This window comes from Cnephaeus nilssonii (assembly GCF_951640355.1).
Source record: "Cnephaeus nilssonii genome assembly, chromosome: 10".
Taxonomy (NCBI): domain Eukaryota; kingdom Metazoa; phylum Chordata; class Mammalia; order Chiroptera; family Vespertilionidae; genus Cnephaeus; species Cnephaeus nilssonii.
Genome location: NC_137081.1, coordinates 79,333,351 through 79,359,786, shown reverse-complemented (window position 1 = coordinate 79,359,786; position 26,436 = coordinate 79,333,351). Strand labels below are relative to the sequence as shown.

Sequence of the window (26,436 nt, the reverse complement as noted above, 5' to 3'; positions counted from 1 at the left end):
GATCAGAGTAGATCAGTGATCCCTAAGAGAATGGAAAACAAACAAGGTGAGTGCTACAAACATTCCATCTTGCTGCCCAGGGAGAGTTCTTAGACAACAATAATGGGAAGGAGAATCCAGAGACTGGTGGTCTCATTAAGCTGAGGATACAGAATCTGCAAGTCAGACTTCTAAAATGGGAGAAGCTGCACCGATCGAGAGCTCTAGAGGTCTGAGAATTATCATCTTAGCTGACTCGTAATCATCATGTGTATGTGAGAAAAATCAAGGCCAGAGAAAGAACCTCTGGAAAGGAGCAGGCAGAAAGAACGATCCCCAACTCATACATAGCTGGGAATAGTTTATGTTCCCACTCACCATAGTTTAAAGACCTCAAACTCAGAGCACCTAGTAGTCTCCAGAAGAATATTGCCCCAACAAGGGGGACAAAGTAGGCCTAGATAAAACATTGTTCTGGACATGCTTAATAATGTTTTAAAGGAGTCCCTTAAAGGATCAAACTGATTCCTAGTCACTTACCTGTGTCCCAAGAAAATATCTTAAAATATTAAGCAAGAAAGGAACCAGGAAAATACAACCCCTGATCAAGAAGAAAATAAATCAATAGAGAAAGAAGCAGAAATGTCAGATACAGAATTAGTAGACAAGGACATTAAAACAGATAATATACTCCATCTGATCCTAATCAAGAAGATCAATTGAAACATGAGGAACAGAGAAATAGAAGCTATAAAAAGGCCCAAACAGAACTTATAAGAACAAAAATACATGAACTTAAAAATACAATAAATTTAATTACAGCAGATTAGACAATGAATAAAAATCATAATCATGAAGATAGAAACAGAAACTATCCAAAAGGATACAGGGAAAAAAAAATGGTTAGAAAAAAGTGAAGAGTATCAGTTAACTATGAGACAACTTTAAACAGTCTAATATACATGTAATTGGAGTTTCCAAAGATAAGGAGGTAAAGTAGGAAAAGAGAAGATATGTGAAGAAATAATGGACAAAAATTTCTCAGATAACATAAAAACTACAAATTCATAGGTCCAAGCAGCTCAATGAGAATAAATGAAGAAAACCACATTTAGATACATCACAATCAAATCGCTAAAATCTAGTGAACCTGGAATATGTAAAAAGATAACTTGACAGCAGCCAGACAAGAAACCTTACATTCAAAGGAACAAACCTGAAATTATAGCAGATACTTTAAAAAACAAAGTAAGTCAGAAAACAGTAGAGCCACATCTTTAAAATACTGAAAGGAAGAAAACTGTCAACCTAAAATTCTACACTAAGTAAAACTACCTGTCAAAAATGAAGGCAAAATAAAGACTTTTTTAAAGTATGTACATGAAATAATTCATAGGCAGTGGATCAGCACCATAAGAATATTAAAAATCAACATTCAGACAGAAAGAAAGGATGGAAATCTAGACCTTCACAAAGGAATAAAGAGCAATGAAAATGGTGTGTAGGTAAATATAAAAGAATTATATGTGTTTTTCAAAATCTCTTTTAAAGATGACTATTTATTATAGGCTGACTTGTGACCTGTCCTTCCCAAAATTCTAAGTTAACATGCTAATCCCCAATACTGTCAAAATGTTAATGTCTTTGGAAATGGGGTATTTAAAAAGGTAATTAAGTTAAAATGAAATTAGAGTGGGCCCTGATCCGGTATGACTACTGTTCTTAAAAGAGGAGGAGACTGGAACACAGACACAGAGAAGACATATGGTCTACAAGAGAGTCCTCAGAAGTCAACATTACCAACATTTTGACCTCAAATTTTTTAGCCTGCATATCTGTGAAAAAATTAATCCTTTACTATTTAAGTCACTCAGTCTGTGGTACTTCGTTATGGCTGCCCTAGCAAAACTAATATACAACTTACAATGAAACAAATTAATAATATACTATTGAGTAAGTAACATGTTGAAGTAAAATGAATGACAATGACAATACAGACTAGAAAGGTTATGAAATGTTAGAATATTACTTGGAGTTAGATTGTGTTAAGTTAAGTTGTTTACTATAAGCCCTGGAGCAACAACCACCAAGAAACAAGCAAATGACAATACCAAAAAAGTATAGTGATAACTTCATAGACAATTTTAAATGAGAAATAATTTATTTCAAACACTGTATTTAAAAGTCATTAAGCTTAGAGGTAAAGAGAGACACACAGAGCAAAGAAAAAATAGAGAATTCAAACAGATCTAAACATATGCAAAAATGTGGTTATTCACATAAAAAAAGGAAACTGAATTCCTGTCACACCACTTGTAAGAATTAAACATTGAGAAAGGGAAAGAAGGAAGAAGGAGACCCAGTCAAATCACCTTGTAAACATGGTAATGAAAGACCTCCAATGGTATTTGCTAGTGGAAGAATCATCTATGCATTGTTTATAGCAGAATGTACCTGATCTGTCTATAATTATAGTAAACTAGAGGCCCGGTGCACGAAAATCGTGAATGGGTAGGGTCCCTAGGCCTGGCCAGTGATCAGGGCTGATCCGCAGGGTGACTGGCGGTGTGATCGTGTGGCCCCCACTTGCACCTGCCTTGGCTGGCCTGGCACCACCTGCTTGCCAGCCCCACCCCGCGCCACTGCCATAGGTCGGGGCCTGCAGGCTGGGAGCAGCTCCTGCGTTAAGCATTTGCCCCTAGTGGTCAGTGCGCATCATAGCAACCGGTCATTCCGCCAGCTGTTCTGCCTTTCAGTCAATTTGCATATTAGTATTTTATATAGATAAGATTCTACAAATTTATGGCACAGCTTCCTGAAAAAAATTTTATGTAAGTTAACATTAACTGTTAAGCGACTATAAAATAGGTCAATAAAGAAGATAAAACAGATTAAAATAACCCATTAACTCAACAGAAAATAAGAAAATAATGATCAGTATAAATTTGAGCTGTCATTTTGAATCTATGAGGCACAGTAAAAAAGCTAATTTGTCATTAAGATTAGAAGCACAAAGGCCTTGGCAAAAAAATGCTATCTCAGACAATAATCCAATCTGATGCATTTTTCTTAATATGCTTTACTAAATTCAAACCATGAAGCCCCATCATATCTTGAGCTTTTTATTTTAAAAAAATAAATAGTTCCTTAAAAGTCATTAATAGTCATTGCTCACAACTAACTGCCATTTTGTTAATGTACACACCAGTCTGAAATGTGTTAATTAAGGATAAGAGAGATTATCAACTCGCTAATACACACAAAGATACATCAAACTGGAAAAAAGAATTCCAAGTTTAAGAAAAGATGTATTTTTTCATTCCATATACTCCAATTCATCATTTCCCAATTATGAATTAGAAACTATTGCTAATAAATTTCTAATTATTTTCTAATAGTAGTACAAACCTATAGCAAAAGAAACATTTTAGAATTTGTTTATACAATTTTAACAATAATTTGAGCAAAATACAACTATAGTTGAACAAATGGCCAAATCACAGCAAAATTTTAAAGTATAATATTTAAAGTTTTAAAAAGTGGTATTAATTCATATAATTTAACTTGTCAGATGTATAATTTGATGTCCTGTTCAGTAATTTTAAAATATTCTTACCACAGGAATGACATGTGTGACACCATCTCCACTGTCTATTACCGTACCAGTCAATGTCCGTTCCCCTACTTGTCTTGAGGTCCAGGATGCAGCTAAGGCAAGAACGGCCTTGAATAAAAAGAAATAAGACAGGCAAAAAAGAAACACAAAGACAGAGAGTTAAAATTACATATATTTTACTGGAGTACTTTATTCAATTTTAAATGTAGTATGTCTGGAAAGAAAATACACAAAATTAATTTACACTATACAATCAAATTATTCACATCCTACATTTTATTAAGACAAACTTACAAGCTTATATTTGCTTTCAAGGACATATTTATACATTTTCCATATTTTAGTGAGAGCCTTTTTTCTCCTAAAGTCAAAAAAATGTGGAAGACTAACGTGAAATTGTATAGTATAAGATTGCCAAGACTTAAACTATGTTTATATGGGATAGCCTGTTACAAACAACAAAGTAGGAGAAGCACACCACCAACAACCCAATCACCAGAATTATTCAATACAAAAATGGCTATAAACAAGTATCACTCTTATAAGATTATCTCCAAATTTTCAAGTGCAACATGCATCTAGGGATATGTAACAACTTATCACAGAAAAAGCCCTTGCGCACTTCCAAATACTATGATATAATTATAAAACAAAGTTGATGAGGTAACATTTTTCTGTGAGAAATTGTGGCATAGGCAATAAAGTATAATTCTTTAAAAAAGAAGTTTACAAATTGAGAAATTAACACAGCTAGTTCATTTTTTAAAATCTATATTTCATACAATCCAAGCCTCAAATAAGATATATGACTAATAATTAAAAACAGAACAAAACTAGCTTTTTAAAATCTACTTGCAATATAAATAGCTGAAAAACGGACCTAGAAAGATGTCTAGGCTGACCTCCAATTATAACACAGGATCACACTACAAACATTGTGTGCCACCAGAACTATACAATAGTTTTTATACTCATCAAGCATCTGTGATATACCAGGTTATCACACTTACTATAGTGTTAAAAAATAAGAGGTGAGTTCTGATCCTGAGGGGTGGGACAGAAGCTGTACCATATAGATATACACACAAATTAAGTATAATAAAGTATTGCAGGGATTTATAATATATAGGATACAGAGAGGCACAAAGGAGAAGGTGGTCAAATACACCTAGCAATAAATCAGTCAAAACAGACGGTAAAAAAAGGACACAACGAATGTTATAAGGATAAATGAATATATATATACTAGAGGCCCAGCGCACGATTCAATCGTGCGGGTAGGGTCCCTAGGCCTAGCCTCCTGCGATCAGGGCCATCTTCTGCCTGTTCGCCAGTCCCCAGGCCCAATGGTGCCTCCGCCGCCGCCACTGGGCTGCCAGGCTGTTGGGATCACCAGCTCATCCCCAGCCGCTGCTGCTGGGGCTTGAGGCGCTGACGAAAGGGAGCACGGCAGGGGATCCGGGTGCGGACAACCGGCTCCCCGCCTCCGATGGCAGCGGAGCTGGGTGTCCAGGGTGTCCGAGGCAGCCCCCCTCAGAGGCCGCCAATCCAGCCGTTGAGAGGCGGGGGGGGGGGGGGGGGGGGCGTGGGAGTCCCGCGCCTCTCAATGGCCGGATATGCCACCCCGAGTCCCGCCCCCCAGCCTCCCACCACCCAATCGTGGGCGTAGCGGAGTGATGGTTATTTGCATATTGCCTTTTATTATGAAGGATACTAGAGGCCCGATGCACGAAAATTCATGCAAGAGTAAGCCTTCCTTCCCCTGGCTGCTGGCACCCGCTTCCCTCCCACACCCGGAACCGGGCTGCTTCCCTCTGGCCCCAGCTTTGTCAGGAAAGATGTCCAGTGTTGGAAGCTGCCCACTGCCTTCACTAGCAGAAAGAGGTGGACAAGGAGTGCACAAGGCTGGTCAACCTTGAGGCTCTGGCAAGGGTCAGAGCCATACACCCACTGTCTGGTGGAGACAAAGGAAGCTAAAGCAACTTCCACCTTTTAGTCTTGTGTAAATCCTTGCTGATGGGCTATCATGGAGCTATTACTGGAATTGCCTGCCTAAGGGCTATGGGTGTATCCCAAAACCTGAATAAAAGGGATCACAAGGCCAGAGCAAAGCGGAGTCCTCTCTTGGGCTTCCACCTGGACAATTCCCAAATTAGTATTTTCTTGTCTTGTCTCTTTCATTTGTGTGTGGCCTCCTACAGAACCCGAACCCTGAACCTGAACCCTGAACCCTGAACCACGCGGGACGTGGGGGGTACACTCACAGTCCGGAATGACACCTGGAAGACGTCTGGTCTAATTAGTATATTACCCTTTTATTATTATAGATATGAAGTTCTTGACATGGTAGAAACACTCAATGAACTTTAGTTCCCTTTTTTCTGTCTTATAAAAGGCCACGAGTAAACCAAAAACCATTAACATACTTTAACATTTCTTTTCTACTAACTAAAACTCAATTTCTTATAATATGATTTCTAAATTATCAATTCAGGAGAGAACTATGATATGCTTTGAGGTTATAATACACACACATAGATAGGTAGACAGATAGATAGATAGATAAGAATTAAACCAGATTAAAACTTAAGAATCCAGATTCTCTTAACTTATGAGCTTGCTTACCTGTACAGCAATGTACAAGCCTGGAACATTGAAGGACTCAAACATTATTTCAGCAGTATATTCCCTGTTTTCTGGAGTATTCAGAGGAGGTTCAGTCTATTAAATTGAATAACATTTTAAATAGACAATATCAGAATATTTTGATAACTTCATAGACAATTTTAAATGAGAAATAATTTATTTCAAACACTGTATTTAAAAGTCATTAAGCTTAGAGGTAAAGAGAGACACACAGATCAAAGAAAAAATAGAGAATTCAAACAGATCTAAACATATGCAAAAATGTGGTTATTCACATAAAAAAAAGAAACTGAATTCCTGTCACACCACTTGTAAGAATTAAACATTGAGAAAGGGAAAGAAGGAAGAAGGAGACCCAGTCAAATCACCTTGTAAACATGGTAATGAAAGACCTCCAATGGTATTTGCTAGTGGAAGAATCATCTATGCATTGTTTATAGCAGAATGTACCTGATCTGTCTATAATTATAGTAAACTAGAGGCCCGGTGCACGAAAATCGTGAATGGGTAGGGTCCCTAGGCCTGGCCAGTGATCAGGGCTGATCCGCAGGGTGACTGGCGGTGTGATCGTGTGGCCCCCACTTGCACCTGCCTTGGCTGGCCTGGCACCACCTGCTTGCCAGCCCCACCCCTCGCCACTGCCATAGGTCGGGGCCTGCGGGCTGGGAGCAGCTCCTGCGTTAAGCATTTGCCCCTAGTGGTCAGTGCGCATCATAGCAACCGGTCGTTCCGCCAGCTGTTCTGTCTTTCAGTCAATTTGCATATTAGTGTTTTATATAGATAAGTCAAGATTCTACAAATTTATGGCACAGCTTCCTGAAAAAAATTTTATGTAAGCTAACATTAACTGTTAAGCGACTATAAAATGGAGATATTTACATAGTTCTCTTCAGTTTAAGTTATGTGGCTGCATACATCACTTAGAAACCTGTGTCTGGGTTAAGTCTGAGGCAAAAACAACCTTGGGAACAGCACTGACAATCCCAGACTTCATTTTTTGCTTATGTCTCATGATCATTTAATTCACTTAAATTATTAAAGTTGAAAACTGGGTAAAGCTGATTCTTGTGAGACTGATATGACAATCCAATCCTTTCTGTTATCTCAAATATGTAAAGTTAAAAGGCAAAACTTTTAACCTTAACACAAAAGAATTATCTTTTTGAGCTTGAGGAAAGCCAGGAATTTCTTACATTTACAGAGCAAAAATTACAAAAAAAAGAATGATAAAACTTGAATTCATAACAAATTAAATGTATTTTTTCAATTTTAAAAGACACTATAAATAAAGTTTAAAAAATTAAGCAGGAATAGAGTTTTTCATATGTAAAACTTTTAATAGTTAAACTGCCTGATGTTAAGAGAGTTTGGAACTAGGTTCAACAATATGAAAATATTTAGCAATATATACAAAACTAAGCAAACTAAAAAACCAAAGCAGTTAAGCTTATAAACTCCAAAACAAAAGAAGTTCTACATAAAATATAATCAGAAACTTCACAAGGAAAACATACAGATAGCTAGTAAGTACATGAAAAAGTGCTCAATGCCATTAGTCATCAGGAAAATGCAAATTACCACCAAAATGAGAAAGCTTACACACCCACTAAAATGGCTAAAACTAAAAAGACTAACACAGCAAATATTGGGCAGATTGTAGAGCAACCAACTTACTAACATCTTATATAAAAGGTTCTGAAAAAGTTCTGAAAGTTTCCTATAAAACCTATTATGCACCTACCTACAGCAATTCTGTACCAAAGTATTTATACAAGAGAAATGAAAACATTTGTCCCCAAAAAGATCTGTATAAGAATGTTCCCAGTAGCTAAAATATTGTTAATAGTAAAAAACTGGAAACAGCCTCGGACTAGGTGAACATCAACAGAAATACATAGTAAGGCATATTCATCTAATGGAATACAACCCAGAAAAAGCAACAAGTTATTGGTATCCTCAACAACATGGATGAATTTTTAAATGTTAGTCTCCGGGGAATACGAATCAAGGGTTGGGAGAGGTGAGGAAGGAGAGTGCTATTTTTTTATTTTCGATCTTACACCATTTGATTTTTTTAAAGATATGAACATGCAACTATTTTGGTAAAAAGAAAAAAGTTTAAAAATTAAGTTATATTGTATTTTTGTTACCAAGAATTACAAATGAAATAATGATCAGACTACAATTAAAAAGGGAAGCGCCACATTTCCAACTTTTTTCTGAACCTTACTATTCCTATCAAAAAAATTACATATTAATTATCAAAAGAATTTCTTAAGTGTCTAAACTTTGTTGTTTCAATATATTACTACTCTATTTGAACTCCAGAATAGGATCATCTTAAAAACAACAGAGCTTTTCAGCAGAGACTTTTAGACATATGACAATTTAATAAAAAATAAAGCATGCCCTCGTGAATACAGATGTGATAAAAATATTCTCATTGAGTTTCTTCAAAACTTTCCTCAGTAAAATTACAATTTGTACTTACCAAAAGAAAATAATGGTCTTCAGGTTCTGCCCTTAAATATTTAAAGATCACTTGTTCCATAAACTTTTCCATCAAATCCCAATCTTCAACTATACCATGGCGAATTGGCCACTATTAAAACAAAAAAATAAAATACAAATATTATTAACATCAAAATAAACTACCAAAATTTAAAAACCCAGAGAATACTAGGTCATTAGTGAATATTAGATAAGGACAGCATTTCTTAGGTGTGATAATCAAACTGTAGATCATTCTTTAGAGATTCATACATAACTATTTAGAAATAAGTAAAATTATCTCCACAATATATTTTCTGGTGATTCAATTAAAAACATAATGCAAACATGTAAAAATGTTAAAAATTGTAAATCTAGATGGAAGATCATTGTACTAGTCTGTCTGGATTTCTGAAAATTTTGCAATAAGCGAAAAACTTAAAATTAAGCCTATGAAAATTATAGTTTACTACAATTTCCTTAATTTTTAATTTATTAGCTCTTTCACAAATATTTGATATGTGCCTGATATATAAAACACAGTTGGTAAGTATATAGCAATAATAAATCAAGCACATAAATTAAAAAAAAAAAAACTATATATATTTGCAAAGAAACATGCTTTCAAAACTGAGCCCCAGGGTACTACAGCAAATTCACAAAGACAACACCAATTACTTTAAATTTTTCAGGAAAATACAGTGACAACCAAAATCAGTTCAACACTGCATATCTTACTAGCAGAGAAATTAAGTTTCAACATTAGGTAATACTACATATATTATTTTCAATAACATCACCTCTTTGAGAAGCTGAATTGCCAGTAGTTGCTATAATAAAAACTAGGACCTCCCCCAAAAACTCATCCTAATATATAAAGAGCCAGGTGCCGTCACGACCTAACGGATGACCAGTCGCTATGAAGTGCATGGAGCACCTCTCAAGTCATCCCCGCCCAATGGCCCCCGAACCGCTTGCCATGAGGGGGGGGTGGTGGTGGTGGGCGGGATTGGGGACTGTTGAGTGGCGGCGGTGGGCTTAGCGGAGCAGTCACTGTGTGGGGGAGTGTAGAGGAGCAGCAGGAGCCTCGCAGAGCAGTCGCGGGGGGGAGGGAGTTTCACGGAGCAGTGGCGGGGCAGGAGGACCAGTTGTGGGGCGGGGGTAGTTTTGCGGAGCAGTGGCAGGGCAGGGGGAATTTCACGGAGCATGGCGGGGGGGAGGGGGGGAACCTTGCGGAGCAGTCGAGGGGCTGCGAGCATCGCGGAGCGTCCCTGGGAGGGGAGCTTCATGTAGCGTCGTAGGGCAGCGGAGGCCAGTGACGGAGGCCAGGCTAGGCCTAGGGACCCTAACAACACATGATTTCGCACGTACCGGGCTTCTAGTGTAAAATAAGAAAGGAGGCAATGTGCAATCTGATTCCAGGTGTGAGAAGTTGTAAAGTAACTAACAGGCAAATATATTCTTATAGAATTGCAATTATTTAACAATTAAATCTTTTCCTTTCAAATAAGTGTCTTATTTTTTTCAAAAGGCTATTTAGTTCCTTAGACCTAGCCACTTAATAAGGAAACTTTTAGATATTTCTTTTGGTCTAGATATCACTCTACACAATCTTACTGAGACACTAAAAGGCATTGAGAACATTTGTGAATCTCTGCAATAAAATACAGTTCCACAACACATATAACTAACAAAAGATTAGTATTCCAAATATATAAAGAATTCCTTAAATAAGCAAATTAAAATTTATGCAAAAAAATTTTAAATATATATAACAGAAAAAGAAACAAACAAAAATATATAGTTCCATGCACATAGTACATACTCAATACCTTATACTGAAAGAACAAGTAAACCTCCTATAGTCATTTACTCAGTCATTAAACCTATTATCAGTTAATCCCCAATATTCACATCTCACCCTAGTCTTCTCCATACTTTTTAAGGAATTATACTATGAATTCTCCTCGCTTTAAGTAAAGAAAAATATGTACTACATCATTCATTTTATAATATTACTGAAGTTTATATATTTAAATAGTCTAAGTGTTATTTTATTGTGTAGCAACTGTGAACCATTGGCACAAATGCTAAGGACATGAACAGCCTGCCCCCTAGAAGCTCAATCTAGTGAAAGAGATAGATAAAAATCTATTGTAAGTTTTTAAAGAAATAAAGTACCTAGGACTAGATAAGGAGCTAGGCTCCTAAGGAAAAATAGAAATACTCCTATATAACTGATGAGGTCATATCTAAACTGGGTCTTAAAGGAGCAACCTTGTTGATTTTATTTTCTTGGAGGAGGGAGAGGGAAGAACATGTAGATGTAGAATAGAAAGAAAAAAGATGTAAAAAGACAAACACTGCATTTAACAATGAGAAATATGTGTGACAAAAGGATAGGGGGTGGGGGGGCAGGTGTAGAAAGACAGATCAGTTCTAGATAAAGGGACCAAATTCTCAAAAACTGTATTTTCCTTGTATTTAGATTTTATTCTGTAAGAAATAGGGCATCAGCAGAAAATTTTAAGCAGGAGAGTGACAAGAACAGCTTTGATTTTTAGGAAGATTATTATGGCAGCACTGAGAAAGCTGAAAAGAATTTAAGACAACTAAGCAAGGGAAAATAAAAGCCCCAACTGTGATATCAATGATATTAGGCCAGATTTAAGATTTCTATCAATAAGAATGAGAAGAAATGCAAAGATATCAATATTTTTAGCTTTGAAGTCAGACTGGAAAGAAGCTATTAATCAAGACACAAAAGTTGTGTTTTATTTTTTCTTGAACTAAGCAAGGGTAGAGTATATATAATAAGTTTTGTTTTGGTAGATTATATTTGAGAGCCAGGCAGTAGGTAGTTGACAGTAGGTAGCTGGAAATGAGGCCAAGGAATTGAAGTAGAGATTTTAGGTTGTAGTTGTAGACAGAGGAGTGGATGAGATCACCTACACAAAGAATTTAATCCTATATAATAAAAGGATAAAATGCAAATCGACCAGTCACTATGACGCACACTGACCATTAGGGGGCAGAGACTCAACACAGGAGCTGCCCTCTGGTGGTCAGTGCGCTCCCACAGAGGGAGCACTGCTCAGCCAGAAGCCGGGCCCACGGCTGGCAAGTGCAGCGGTGGGAGCGGGAGCCTCTACAGCCTCCGAGGCAATGCTAAGGAGCAGCGAGCAGGCAGGCAGGAAGGAGCGAGGGGTCCTAGACTGCAAGAGGGCTCCTGGACTGTGAGAGAAAGCAGGCCGGGCTGAGGGACCCACCCCCCAGTGCACGAATGTTGTGCACCAGGCCTCTAGTAAAGAAATAAAAGAGAATCAAGGACAGTACCAGGGAAATAAAAACATTTGAGTAGTGGGCAATGGAGGAACGCGTAACAATAGCGAAAATAAAACAGTAACAAATAAAGAATAGTCTATGTTAGAAACAGAAAAGACAAATCAAGAAGGATGAAGAGTGTTACAATCAGATTTAATAGTTTATCAAATTAGAGACTAAATAAGAAATTTGGTTTCAAAAGGAAAATAATAGCTAAAAGGCTGAGGAAAGAAGGTACAAATAAAGACTGAGAAAGTTTTGGTTTTTTAGGTTTGCTTGCAGAATTTGGAAGACATGAAAATGTGTTTAAGGGAAAAGAATCAGTACAGAGGAACTATGGTCTCTCAGCTCACTATCTTCAACACCTTCAAAGATTTCTTTTCCCCATTTTGGCTAGTTTAGATCTTAGTATCCTCAGCATCTCTAAGTACCAGAAATACAAGGACGCTCCACTCTGATCATAACCATTTATCCGCCAGCAACTTGCTATATCTCTCTTTATTACAATTAGACTAGCAGGCCACTGGCTATTATAATTATTCCCTAGCTATCACCACCACCCCAACACACACACACACACACACACACACACACACACACACACACACACACACACTTAGATTTTATGCCACATCACCTTGACTATTCATATTTCCTTTTGTCATCCCATCTACCAAAGCCCAACTCAGCATGATCCTACCCTAAACTTCCCTATACACAGAATGCTGGTTATACTGAAGAAACATATGTAACTGGGTTGATAAAACTAAGCATTCATACTTGCTATTCTCAAATGGACCTAACTTTGCGAGGCAAGCATTTGTTTCTCTACTCTATTCATCTTTACTCTCCACAATGATGATTTTAAATGTCCCCATTATTCAGATTTCACCTCCCACCATTTCCTGGGAAGCAGAGATGATAACGCCATGTATGTCACAGAGACGACAGACACCAACAGTTAGGAATCCCTTCATCAAATCTATAAAACTGACTCCATACATATTCCTTTTTCTCTTTCACTCTTTCACTTTTTAATAACATAAGAGAATCTTCCACATATCAATTAGATCATCTGTGCTCTGGACCTCACCCTTCTGGCTTTCTCAGAGACCTGAATTATATGTTATTTTAATCTCTTTTTCTAAGGGCGCTTTCATAATAGCATTTAAACATTTCTTCTACCTTAAACCCACATGTCTCTTGATCTCTCTCTCCCAATCAGAGCCAAACCTCAATGAATATTGACATTTTTTCCTGGCCTACCATTCACAATCCAACCTACTGTAATCCAGCCACACTGCTCCTAAAATGATTTTTATTAAGGTGACAAATGACATCCTTGTAGCTAAAAAAACAGTAATTAATATATGGGCTCCAGGTGACTTGATATCTTAGCAACATTCCATGCTGTTTATCACTTGCCTGTTTACCCCATCCTCTAACCATGCTTTCTCAGTCTCCTTTGCAAAGATTTCCTCTTCTATTCAAACCTAAATAGAGCACTAATCAGGCTGTGTCCCAGGCTCTTCCCTGGTATACACTTCCCTAGGTAATTTCAGCCCTTCCTAGGTAACTGATACCTTCCAAATATTTATGTCTTTTTTCTGAGTTCCAAAAGCCAAATATTTGTCTAACAATATATCAGATGTCTCCCAGATACCTACAACACTACTTGTTAAAAACTAAACTTATCTTCTCCCTACATCACACCCCAGTCAAAAGTGTTTCTCCTTAAATGTTCTCAATCTCAAGAAATAAGGAGGAGCAAGGAAACTTTCCAAGAACTGAGAATTATCCTCAATTACTAGGTACAAAGTATTGCCACCAATATCTTGTTAACCATTCCCTGTTACTCCTTAAATATCCACTTTTTTATTCTTGGCAAAAAAACAACAACAAACCCACATTATTTTTACAAAAATCTAATCAAACTTCTAGATTTAACTACCATTTTACAACAAAGTAAATATAGAAAGTAGAGGATCACATTAAATGACACAAGGATGCAATTATCAGAATCCAGAATATGAATCATTTAACAAGACAACAAAAAATTTTCTATAAATAAAGGCAAAAAGAGATAGCCTTGGCCAGTGTGGCTCAGTTGGTTGGAGCATCATCCTGTATACCGAAAGTTGGTGGGTTCAATTCCTGGTCAAAGCACTTGCCTAGATTTTGGGATCAATACCTGGTCAAGGCATGTATGGAAGGCAACCAATCGATGTTCTCTCTTGCACTGATCTACCCCACCCACCCCCGCTCTTTCTCTACCTCCTTCCTTCCCCCACTTTAAAAAAAATCAATAAGCCTATCAAGATTGAAATTTTTGAAAATTTTATAATGTAGTCTTGATGGCTTTTAAATTTTAATTTTTTGCACTATAATATTACTGTTTTAGGTTCATTACATGGTGCACAATTTTATCATGAGATGAAGTACCAATAAAAATTTTAGTTAACACTTTAGGAACACCTTTTTGTCCAGTACAATTAATTTTTCTAGAATATTCGCTTGTTTCAACTAGCCAATTTAAATTTGCCTGAAAACTTGACTACTATTTTACTGTCAAATTTATTACTCTAACAACAATCTTATTTTACCCTGTAAATATTGGTGGAAGGGATTATTTGCCTTCTTGAGTAGGTCCTGCGCATTCCTGGTGGTAGGCTGGATTTAGATATCGTAAACCCACTTCCCCACACCATGGGTACAAGACAACTCAAACAATTATTGTTGGAGTGAGAGGGCAGCTGCTGTCGGCCAAGTTTCCTAACATTTAAATCAAAAAAGGAGGGGATAGTAGAGGAATATCATGTAAGGAAAAATATCCTGTAAATTACATCTAGAAAATTAATACTTTAGAAAATTAATTGTAAGGCTAAAAGCAAGACACCCATGAAAAACACACAAGGTGACAAAACAAGCTAGAGGAAAATCATTTGGGCAAAAAATGAAATAGGATCCCAAGTCAAATTTATAGAAAAAATTCCTTTATTAACTTTTGGTCGAGAATATGTTTGTATATTTTAAGAAAACAACTCCGAGACCATGTGGATTCCAACAACAGAGAGGAATCGACAGGACTACTCCAGCCATGAAGACAGAAGAAGAGAAGCAGTCCAGAGACGGAAGATGCTGATGTGGCCTTCCCATACTAGCAGTTAGCAGCTGTGCATCACTGCAGGTTGCCCAGGACCAAACCAGACAGAGTCAGACCTGCATTACCACCATTTGTCCACCATCCAGAACTGTAATGTCAGTGCTGATATGTACACATAAGGAACTGTTGGACATTGAAATTGGGTCTCAAAAGAACTGTTGGCCCAGAAAGAAACTCACTACAGACTGATTCATTTGCCTGTCACCATAACCATTATTGCTTGTCTCATTTTCGGTTCTTATAAGTGTATTTCTAATAGCACATGATCTCACTCATCTAGGGGAAATAATGAACAACATAGACTGATGAACAAGAACAGACCCAGAAACAAGGAGGCATGGATCAGACTGTCGGGCCTCAGAGGGAGGGTAGGGAAGGGAGGGGGTAAAGGGGAGAGATCAACCAAAGGACTTGTGTGCAAGCATATGAGCCTAACCAGCGGTTAAAGACAACAGGGGGGTAGGGGCATGTGTGGGGAGGGGTGTGGGATGGGAATGGGGGGATGAGGACAAATATGTGATACCTTAATCAATACAGAAATTAAAAAAAAAAAGACTGAAATTTTAAAAGGCAAGAAGAAACATACATACAGAAAAGAACCTATAAAAAGACTGAAGAGTTACCAACCAAATCCAATGAGTACACAATGTTTGAATCTTGATTCAAACAGATTAATAATCAGAGAAATTTGAGCACTGACTAGATTTTAGATAATATTACGAAACTGCACTGTATTCAGGGATAATATACTTAAAATATATTTTTTCAAGTCCTTACCTTTAAAGGTAAGTGTTTATAGGTAAAACAATATTTGGAATTTATTTTGAAATAATCTGGGGGTAAGAGGGAGATCTGATAAAACAAGGGTGGTCCAAGGTTGATAACTTCCATTGCTCTGAGATGGATTCCTGGAGTTCATTATATTCTTTCCTCTATTTTTATATATAAAGTTTCCCATGACAAAGGTTTATTTTTCCCCATTTTCAAATCATTTTTGTTTCAATTACACTTGACATACATTACTATATTGGTTTCATATGTGCACCCCAGCAATTAGATATTCCATAACTTACTAAGTGATCATCTGGATAAATCTCACACCCATCTGATACCATACATAGTTATTGGAATACTAGAGGCCCGATGCACGATATTCGGCAAGAGTAGGCCTTCCTTCCCCTGGCTGCCAGCACCAGGTTCCCTCGCAGCCCCGGCTTCATCCGGAAGGTCATCCTGTGGACGTCCAGTGTAATTAGCATATTACACTTTTATTATTATAGATTACTGACTATATTCCCTATGCTGCACTTTACATCCTCATGACTATTCTGTAACAACCAATTTATACTTCTTAATCCTTTCACCTTTTTCACCCATTCTCCCAACCCCCTGCCTTTCTGGCAACAATCAAAATGTTCTTTATCTGTGAGGTTGTTTCTGTGCTGCTTGTTTATTTTGTCTTTTAGATTCAATTATTGACAGATATGTACTTATTGCCATTTTATTGTTCATATTTTTATTTATTTTTTCTCAAAAACTCGTTAACATTTCTTATATTACTTGTTTGGTGATGATGAATTCCTTTAGCTTTTTCTTGTCTAGGAAGCTCTTTATGTCCTTCCATTCTAAATGACAGCTTTGCTGGGTAATCTCGGATATAGGACCTTGCTCTTCACTTTGAATATTTCTTGCCAGCCCCTTCTGGCCTGCAAAGTTGCTGTTGTGAAATCAGCTGACAGTCTTATGGGAGCTCTCATGTAGGTAACTAACTGCTTTTTTCTTGCTGCTTTTAAGATTCTCTGTCTTTAACCTTTGGCATTTTAAGGATGTGTTTTGGTGTGGGCCTCTTTGGATTCACCTTGTTTGAGACTCTCTGTGCTTCCTGGAGTTGTATGTCTATTTCTTTCACCAGTTAAGGGAAGTTTTTGTCATTATTTTCTCAAAAACGTTTTCAAAATCTTGCTCCTTCTCTTCTCCTTCCAGCATCCCTATGATGTGAATGTTGGTATGCTTGAAGTTGTCCCAGAGGCTACTTACACTATCTTCATATTTTTCTTTCTTTTTGCTCTTCTAGTTGGGTGTTTTTTGCTTCTTCATATTCATATGCTGATTTCATCTCAGCATCCTCTACTCTACTATTGAATCTCTGTAAATTCTTCTTCATTTCAGTTAATGTATCCTTCACATCTGAATGATCCTTTTTCATACTGTGAGGTTCTCACTAAGTTCACTGAGCATCCCTTATAAGCAGTGTTTGGAACTCTTCATCTAGTAGATTGCTTATCTATAATACATTTAGTTCTCTTTCTGGAGTTGAGTTCTGTTCTTTCATTTGGGACATGTTTCTTTGTCTCCTCATTTTTGCAACCTTCCTCTGTTTGTTTCTATGCATTACATAGAGCACTACATCTCCCAGGCTTATAGAGTAGCCTAATATAGTAGGTGTTCCGTAGGGCCTAGTGACATAGCCTTTCTGATAACCCAAGAAGGGCAATTGGGGTGTGCCCCCTGTGTGGGCTGTGTACACCCTCCTCTTGTAGTTGAGCTTTTGATTGCTGTTGGAACATCAATAGGAATGATTTATCCCCAGGCCCATCAGCTGCAAGGACTGGGTGTGACCACAGACCACTGACCTCTGACCATCATGGAGATCAGCTAGCAGGGGCCCACCCCACATAGTAGGACTTACTTCAGCAGGGCTCTGGTGCCCACTGAATTTGTCCCTTTAGTGTGTCACTTGTGGAGTTGTTTGTGAGGTGATGCTTCAACGTGGTCAGAAGCTGTCCTCTGGATGCACGGGCTCTCAGGTCTCCAAGGAGGTGCAGGCCAAAATCAGCCATTGCCTGTTACTGCCCAGAGCCATCTGACATGAGCTACAAAGCAATCTGCAAATGTCTGCTACTTGTGTTGGCCCAGGAGAGGCCAAGCTACAAATCAAGGCTAGCTGCTGCTAGTGCCAGGCCTGGGGCCACTTATTGAAAGGTATGTGGTATGCTGAGTCCAGGTTCTGCTTGTTTGAAAGATTTTTAGGAAAATCTAAAACATGAGCCAAGACAAGCCACTCATACAGAAAAGCCACTAGAAATAGCATGGGTACTCCTTAAATTGGGCGGAGTGGGGCCTCAAGGGATCACAAGGTGGGGAGAAGTGGACAGTGTTAGCCAAGCTGATGGAGACTCAGACATGCTGGCTCTGTGGAGGTGGAGAGCTCATCAAGGCAACAAATGGCCTCTGCCAGCACTTCTGTCTGGAAGAAAGCTGCCTCCCCAGCTCTCGCCCTGATGCTAGACATTTCAGTTCCTTCCCCTATGTCTCTGATGCCTTTTTCACGCTGCTGCCCAGTGATAGAGCTCAGAGGGAGTGAGTCCAAATAAGTCCGTGTGTGAGCCCTTTAACATGTTATCTGCCAAGCCTGTTTTGTCTTCCTTTCTGTTTAGCCCGCAATATCCGATTTCACCGATATACTGGCAGCACAAGTGACTGACTGGTCTGGATGGAAAGTATAGTGTCAGTCACCGGTAACTGACATGGCGCTTAACATGTTAAAAGGAACTGCCTGGGACTCCAGCAGTCTACCATCTCCCTCAGCCTCAATCCCACTGGTTTGTACAGCCAAAAGTTAGGGGGACTTCTCTTTTTGACATTGGAACCCTGGGCCAGGAGGCCTGATGTGGGGCTGGGACCCCTCACTACTAAAGGGGGATCTCTGCAGCTGAGATATCCCTTCTGATTTATATCCGCCACATGTGAGTATGGGACCAGCACATTCAGCATCTCCACCCCTCTTACCAGTCTTAATGTGGCTTCTTCTTTAACTCCCTAGTTGTAAGACTTCCATTCAGCCGGATTTTAGGTGGTTCTAAATAATGGTTGTCCTATGGTTTAGTTGTAATTTTGATTGGGTTGTGGAAGGAAGCGAGTACTAGATTTACCTATGCTGCCATCCTGACTGAAAGGCCCTATGATGAAAGTAAAATGTTTGTGTGCACACACACAATTTCTGTTTCTCTCTATGCCTACTGCCATAACTGTAGTCCAACACACTAATATTCCTTGCCTTAGCAATTACAATAGTCTGGTCTTCCCAGAATGATGCTGTGTCCCCAAATAATAAAAACAGCCAATGCTCTAACTGGTTTGGCTCAGTGGATAGAGCGTCGGCCTGCGGACTGAAGGGTCCCAGGTTCGATTCCAGTCAAGGGCATGTACCTTGGCTGCAGGCACATCCCCAGTAGGGGGTGTGCAGGAGGCAGCTGATTGATGTTTCTCTCTCATCCATCGATGTTTCTAACTCTCTATCCCTCTCCCTTCCTCTCTGTAAAAAATCAATAAAATGTATTTTTAAATAAATAAAAAATAAAAACAGCCAATATATATGAGTATTCATTTTGTACAAAGCACCATAACAATTGTTTGATATGCATCATCTCATTAAATCTCCCAACAATCCTATACTATCACCATTTAACAGATAAAGAAACAAAAACTCAGAAAGATTAAGTTACTGAATGATATCACAAAGCTAGAAAGTTGCACAGCCAGCTCTAGCTGGTTTGGCTCAGTGGATAGAGCGTCAACCTGTAGGCTAAAGGGTCCCAAGTTCAATTCCAGTCAAGGGCACGTGCCCAAGTTGCAGGCTCGATCCCCAGTAGGGGCCATGCAGGAGGCAGCCAATCAATGATTCTCATCATTGATATTTCTCTCTATGCCTCTCCCTTCCTCTCTGAAGGAAAAAAAAGAAAGTTGCACAGCCAGAATTCCAGCCAAGCCAATATACTTCAATATTTGTGCTTTTAATCACTACTTAAAACCATTAATGTTACCCAAAGGACAGAGTTAAATTCTTTAACATGGCCTAACAACACTTTCAACAATCTTATCCTGGCCTACCTGTTCAGCCTCCTCACTTCTTTCCACCTCCTCTATGCTTTAGGCACACTGGTCGTTCAGTTTCAGGCTCCCCTCATACTTTAATGCCTTCCTGAATACTGGAATCTCTGCCTAATATATATAACCTTGCCTATATACAATTCATCCAACACCTATTTATTATTCAACCCTCAGCTTAAAGATTTACTCCTTAAAGATTTTTTTGAGTCCACAAAATAGGTTAGTTACTCCTGATATACATTCCCAGAGTTATTCTATACTTTCCTTTTTGTAACACCCTTAACACCTATAATTATTTCTTCAGTGTATTCCTTTCCACCACATTATAATTGCCTCATCAGGAAAGTCATTTTATTTATCACTGTATTCTCAGCACTTAGCCAAATTTTTTAGATATGGTAGTGTTCATTAATAAATTATGAGAATAGAAGAAATGAGGTACAAAGGAGGAAATTTGCAAATGAGGCAAAGTCAATGTTCAAAAATAAGATCATAAATGTCAGAATAGTGTTTACCTTTTGGTATGGGTAGGTGTGGTGATTATGGGAGTAGGCACAAGAAAAGCTTCTAGGTTACTAGATTTACTCTATATCCTGAACTTTTACAATTGGAGTCATAAATTTTTTTAAAATATATAATTAAGACTTACCTATTTTACTACATACAAATTATACCTCAATAAAAAGGAAGAAGGGGAAGAATGAAAGAATAAGAAAGGGAAAAAGAAAAAGAAGGGAAAAGAGAGCAGCACTACCCGGTGACATAAGCTTCAAAAAGGAGAGAAATGGTATAGGTTTGAATACTTATGGGAAATGTCTCTAAATGTGGCTATGAGAAAGGCAATCACATTGATGATTCTAAGATATAGTAAATATGGAAAAGTAAATTCTACTCACTTGGGCAGGCTGAAATTTTCCACTTGGAAAAAAAATAAATAAAGTTAAAGCTAAGTTGGGAGGGGCCACAGGGAAGGAGAAATTTCTATTGTGAAGAGGTTGAAGCTATCAGACCTATAACAGAGTGAAATTCCAAATGGCACAATTATAAACTAATTTTTGACAGAAAATGTTATTTATAATTTATAAATCATAAAATATACCTTTGTTGCATATGTAGGTTTTTCTATTGCTTCATCACCAATGAAGAAGTCTAAGTCATCAACACCTTTCAACACCCTCCTTTGAGCTTGATCACCCACTTTTGCTGACTCCTTAATAGCAATACCTTTAAAATAAAAGTTATTTATACATGTCAAAAATTTTATTATTTTCAGGTGCAACAAATTTATAAAATACTTCTTCCATTATAAAGTGCTATTAAACAAAACATGATCTAGCATATTTAAATTGCCAAACTAAAGCACAAAGGTAAAAAGAAAAAAAAGAATGACCAAATTCATTTAACACAATGAAATCTCAATACAAAGACAAGGTCTCAAATGTTAAAAGCCAAAAAAAAAAAGAAGTATGGCTCTGGAAATGTTTCAGTTATATTTTTTAATACTATGTTAAGATCTACTTTGATTTTATAATCCTACCAAATCAACATATGCCTGATGGACCATCAGAAAGAAAAAAATTAAAAACACTAACTAATGACAATACAAAAATTACAAGGGGAATTTTTTTTTCTTAAAGCTTTCTTCACGCCCAGACAGCATGGCTCAGTGGTTGAGTGTGGACCTATGAACCAGGAGGTCACGGGTCAGGGCACATACCCAGGTTGTGGGCTCGATCCCCATTGGGGGGTGTGCAGGAGGCAACTGATCAATGATTCTCTTTCATCATTGATGTTTCTATCTCTCTCTTCCCCTTCCTTTCTGAAATCAATGAATATATATTGTTAAAATAAATAAATAAAAGCATTCATATTTCTATTCTATTTGTACTATAATAGATTAGTAATTTCAATATAGCACTGACATAAGGTTCTGTTAAACTTTAATCATATACAAGACAAAGTTTTTTTTTTTTCTAAATCATTTAGGTAAAACCTATAATAATCCCCTTAAAAAACTTCAGAAATTCAGCATACAGTTCTATACATAAAACTTATTACATATTTCTTAATTATGTTTATAAATCCTCCAAGTTAAGCAGTCCTTCATTATTATTATAATTACCTATACATAATACCTATATATAATATCTATAATGTAAATAATAAAAAATGCATACACTTAAGTTAATCTGGCATTCAACTGTTATACTTTCATTTAATAACAGTTATATACTTAATGAAGTGGGCAAAAAATACTGAAGAAATTCTAAATCCACATTCTATTCCTAAATGTTAGAAACCTTCTCTAGCAATCTATATATATAAAAGCCTAAGCAACAGTTCAACCATTTGACTGGTAGCTATGATGCGCACTGACCACCAGGGGGCAGACACTCAATGCAAAGGCATGGAAACATGGAACAGACTGATGAATCTCAGGGGGAAGGGGGAGGGCGGGAAGAGATGAACCAAAGATCTTATAATGTATACTAGAGGCCCAGTGCACGAATTCGTGCACCAGTGGGGTCCTTCGGCCTGGCCTGCGGGGATCAGGCCAAATCCATGCACGGGGCCTCCGACATCCCCCAAGGGGTCCTGAATTACAAGAGAGCACAGGCCAGGCCAAGGGACTCCACCAGTGCACGAATCCATGCACTGGATCTCTAGTTCATTTATAATGTCCATAGACATCCAGATAAGTCACTATAAATTTCCTGGAAAACAAAGATATATAAAAATAACTTTGAACCATACCTACAGCCTTTCCAGATCAAATATTTATGCTCATCAGTAGCATGACTATATCTGCTGATTATAAACTCTGTACCTAAAGTATTAAAATACAAGTTGGGTGAAAAAACTCCAAAATCAAAAACTTCCTTTCAGAAGGCAAATAAATGTTTAACATGCTGCAACTTCTCATAATAAGACAATGAAAACTACCATTTGGGTAACTGGAAATATCGAGGAACTCTTTGTAAAGTATATGATTATCTAACCACTATGCTATACAACTGAAACTAACACAAAATAACACTGAAAAAATAAAGACAATAAAAACTAAAATATTTTGACAGAGAGACGAAATAGAGAATGGGTACAATGATGATGAGAACCTAAGGTTCAAAAGATCAAGATTTTAAAGGTCTCCAATAAACACTACATATAGCCACTTGAGAACATAAGCAAAACCAAATTTTGTAAAGATTAAAGTGACATATCAGTAATCTCCTAAAATAATTGTTTAATCACAACATAATGCCTTATAAAAGATTACATATTAACCTTTTGCACTCGGATGTCGAGTGTGACTCGACACGGTTAGCATTAGAATAAAGAAATCGAGAAAAAAGCAAGCAAGTGCAAAGGGTTAAGAGATTGCAAAACCAGAAATAGGTTGAATTGTGTCCTGCAAAAAAAGATATGTTGAAGCCCTAACCACAGAATGTGACCTTATCTGGAAGTAGGATCTTGCCAGTTAAAATAAGGTTATTAGGGTGGGCCCTACTCTAATGACTAGTGTCCTTATAAAAAGAGGAAATTTGGACACAGAAAGCCACACAGAAGAAAGGCAATATGGAAACACACAGGGAGGAGACAGCCAAGTGATTGTATATACAAGCCGAGGAATGTCCAAGATTATCAGCAAACACCAGTAGCTAGAAGAAGCAAGGTTTTTCCCCTAGAGCTATCAGCAAGATCATGGCCCTGTTGGCAACTTGGTTTTGGACTTCAAGCCTCCAGAACTTAAGTCTCTTGTTGTTTTAAGCCACCCAATTTTTGGTACTTTGTTACAGCAGCCTTAGGAAACTAATACAAGCATATACAATGGTCTGACAGCACTAAATTCCAATACAGGGTGGGCAAAACTTGGTTTACAGTTGTAATACAAATAAATAATAAAAGAATAAGCTGTGTTCACATACAACTATAAACCTACTTTTGCCAACCCCTGTATAACTAAAGTCAAGTACTAGTCTACAAAAGCACTTCTATACAAGTCAGCAATAGAGCCAATATTTGTCATCAAAAACAACAATCAATAAATTGATATATAAATGTGAGGAAAAGCAAACCTGTCCTTCAGTGTACACAGGACAACATAATGGTACCACCAAACTAAGGCCGCTATTCTCACATGAATAAGCTATATCAGTGTCACCTAAAATCCTTTCTAGGTATTAAAGAATTAGACTTAGGTAGTAGGCTAATTTCTTATAAAATTAATTCCTAGAAAAGTATACCAATAAGCTATTCATGTCCAATTAGTACCCAACTGAGACTAAAGATGTGCAGTCTTTGGCAAGCCTAATAATTTCTACCTAGTTCTCAACTTCACTAATTCTGAAATGTCAACTGCTTTCATTCCTCTCTGCATGTTTATTTTTCCATTTCTTTCTTATTTTCATAATAAGAATACATAAAAATATTCAAACAGTCACATAAATACTACTGTGCAAAACTACTGACACTCCCAAAATTAAACTGTCCAGGAGTTAGCACCACCAAGCAAAGGCTCAAAAGGTCTGTCATCTAATAAGTTAAAGTTTCAATTCAACATTAAGACAAGTAAATCACAGGTGTTACTATATAGCATAAAAAAGATGAATCATTTGAAAATCAAAAGTACTAAAGTATGCCAAGGACCAGATACATAATCCATGCTAACAAATAAAAGCTCTAACAAAGCCAAGTATGAGAGTATTTTTAAAAAACTAAAGACAAACTACTGAAAGTTGATGTTCAATTAAATTAGACAAAATAGGACAGAATAATAACACTGGGTGATTATAAGATATTAGAAAACAGCTGAAGTCAACATCTCTAAAGATGAAATTCCATCCTTATTTTAAAGGATGAGCTTTGGTCATGATGTCAACAAGCACAAGGCCCTGCAAAACGTAATCATATCCAAAAACCAAAGGACAGTCTTCTAAGTGTGTGATGGGGATGCCTTCTTAACAGTTTACAAGCACATACTGTTAATAGCAATATCCTTAAAGCAGAAGCTTGTTTAATTCCTTCATCTTATCTTTAAAGAGATACTTGGAAGATTTGGTAAATGGAGCTAAACAGAGAGCTGAAATGAATGATTAAAGGTGCAGAAATGAGGCCACACTTAAAAGTTTGCAAACCATAGTATTTAAAGGATTAAATAGTACTGTGTATCAGAAATGATTATCTGTTTTACTTTAATTAAGAAAAAGATCTTTTAATCTGTTAATTTGTGGCTTAAAAGAAACACTTACAGGAAGGGATGATAAACTGTGGTTCTGTATTTCCAGCATATCCTATTTTTGTATACCTGCAAAATAAAAAGAATTTTATAAGGATTTCACTTAAATCTTATCAATTATTAATTTAATTCTTAGATTTCCATTTATTATAAAGTGAAGTTCCATGGTGGGTAAATAATACATAAAATTCCATAGCTTCTCTACTTTCAAAATTATAAATACCCATAGCTTTTAACCAGCACTTCCACGTCTAGAAACTGATCCTGTGGAGATATTAATACATACTTGAAGTAACATATAACAAGGCCATGTTATTGTACATATACGTTAGATGTATATACTGCATCTTTTTTGCTACAACCTTGCTTATAACAGCAAAAGACTGGAAATAATTTAAATAACCATCAAATGAGAAACTAGTTAAATATGCTAAATTTATACTATGGAATATTACATAGTTATTAAAAAAGAGATTGAAGAACTCTTATGTACTGATAGAAACAATCTCCAAATTGTATTGCTAATTGAACAAAGCAAGGTACAGAACGAAGTTTCTTTCAAGTATTCTACGTCTGTATAAAAGTAAAAGAGCAAGATTAAAAACATATAGTTTATTGTATAGGCACAGAATATCTCTAAAAAAGTACAAAGAAATCAGCAACTGTAGTTATCCCCAGGGAAGGAAACTGGGGTAGGTGATGGTCAGGGGTGAGAAGATTTTAATAGCCTGTCATCTCATACCATTTGAATGCATTACAATTTAATAAGTATAGTTTTTTAAATGTTTTACCACAGTGAATTCTGCCTATATTTTTACAATAACAAAAAACAAGCAGCAGATAGGAGGTAGCTACTTAGGAGATAACTGGACACTAAAAACAAAATCCAGTGAAGTCTGAATACAATGGATATACATCACTAAATTACAGTATTTAATGACTATCAGAGATGCCAGTATTTTCACCAATTTTTTTAAAAATATGAAAGGAAATGTCTTGGTTAACTTAACCTTAAAAGTTACAGCCTCCAAGAATTAATTTGGTTCCTGGCTAAAAGAAAAATGTGGTATGTAGAATACAATCTAAAAAATA

At 37.0% G+C, this 26,436-nt stretch overlaps 1 protein-coding gene across 1 annotated transcript in view; it reads right to left on the bottom strand.

Moving 5' to 3' along the window:
- The window catches only part of ACTR3 (actin related protein 3), a 64,118-nt gene that overhangs the window by 14,299 nt on the left and 23,383 nt on the right, over positions 1 to 26,436 (bottom strand). Inside the window, exons 2-6 of the mRNA XM_079782461.1 lie at positions 25,358 to 25,413; positions 21,208 to 21,332; positions 8,733 to 8,843; positions 6,221 to 6,316; positions 3,596 to 3,703 (exon numbers count right to left, since the gene is read on the bottom strand). Of these exons, the coding sequence (XP_079638587.1) occupies positions 3,596 to 3,703; positions 6,221 to 6,316; positions 8,733 to 8,843; positions 21,208 to 21,332; positions 25,358 to 25,413 (496 nt within the window). The remainder of the gene's footprint in view (positions 1 to 3,595; positions 3,704 to 6,220; positions 6,317 to 8,732; positions 8,844 to 21,207; positions 21,333 to 25,357; positions 25,414 to 26,436) is intronic.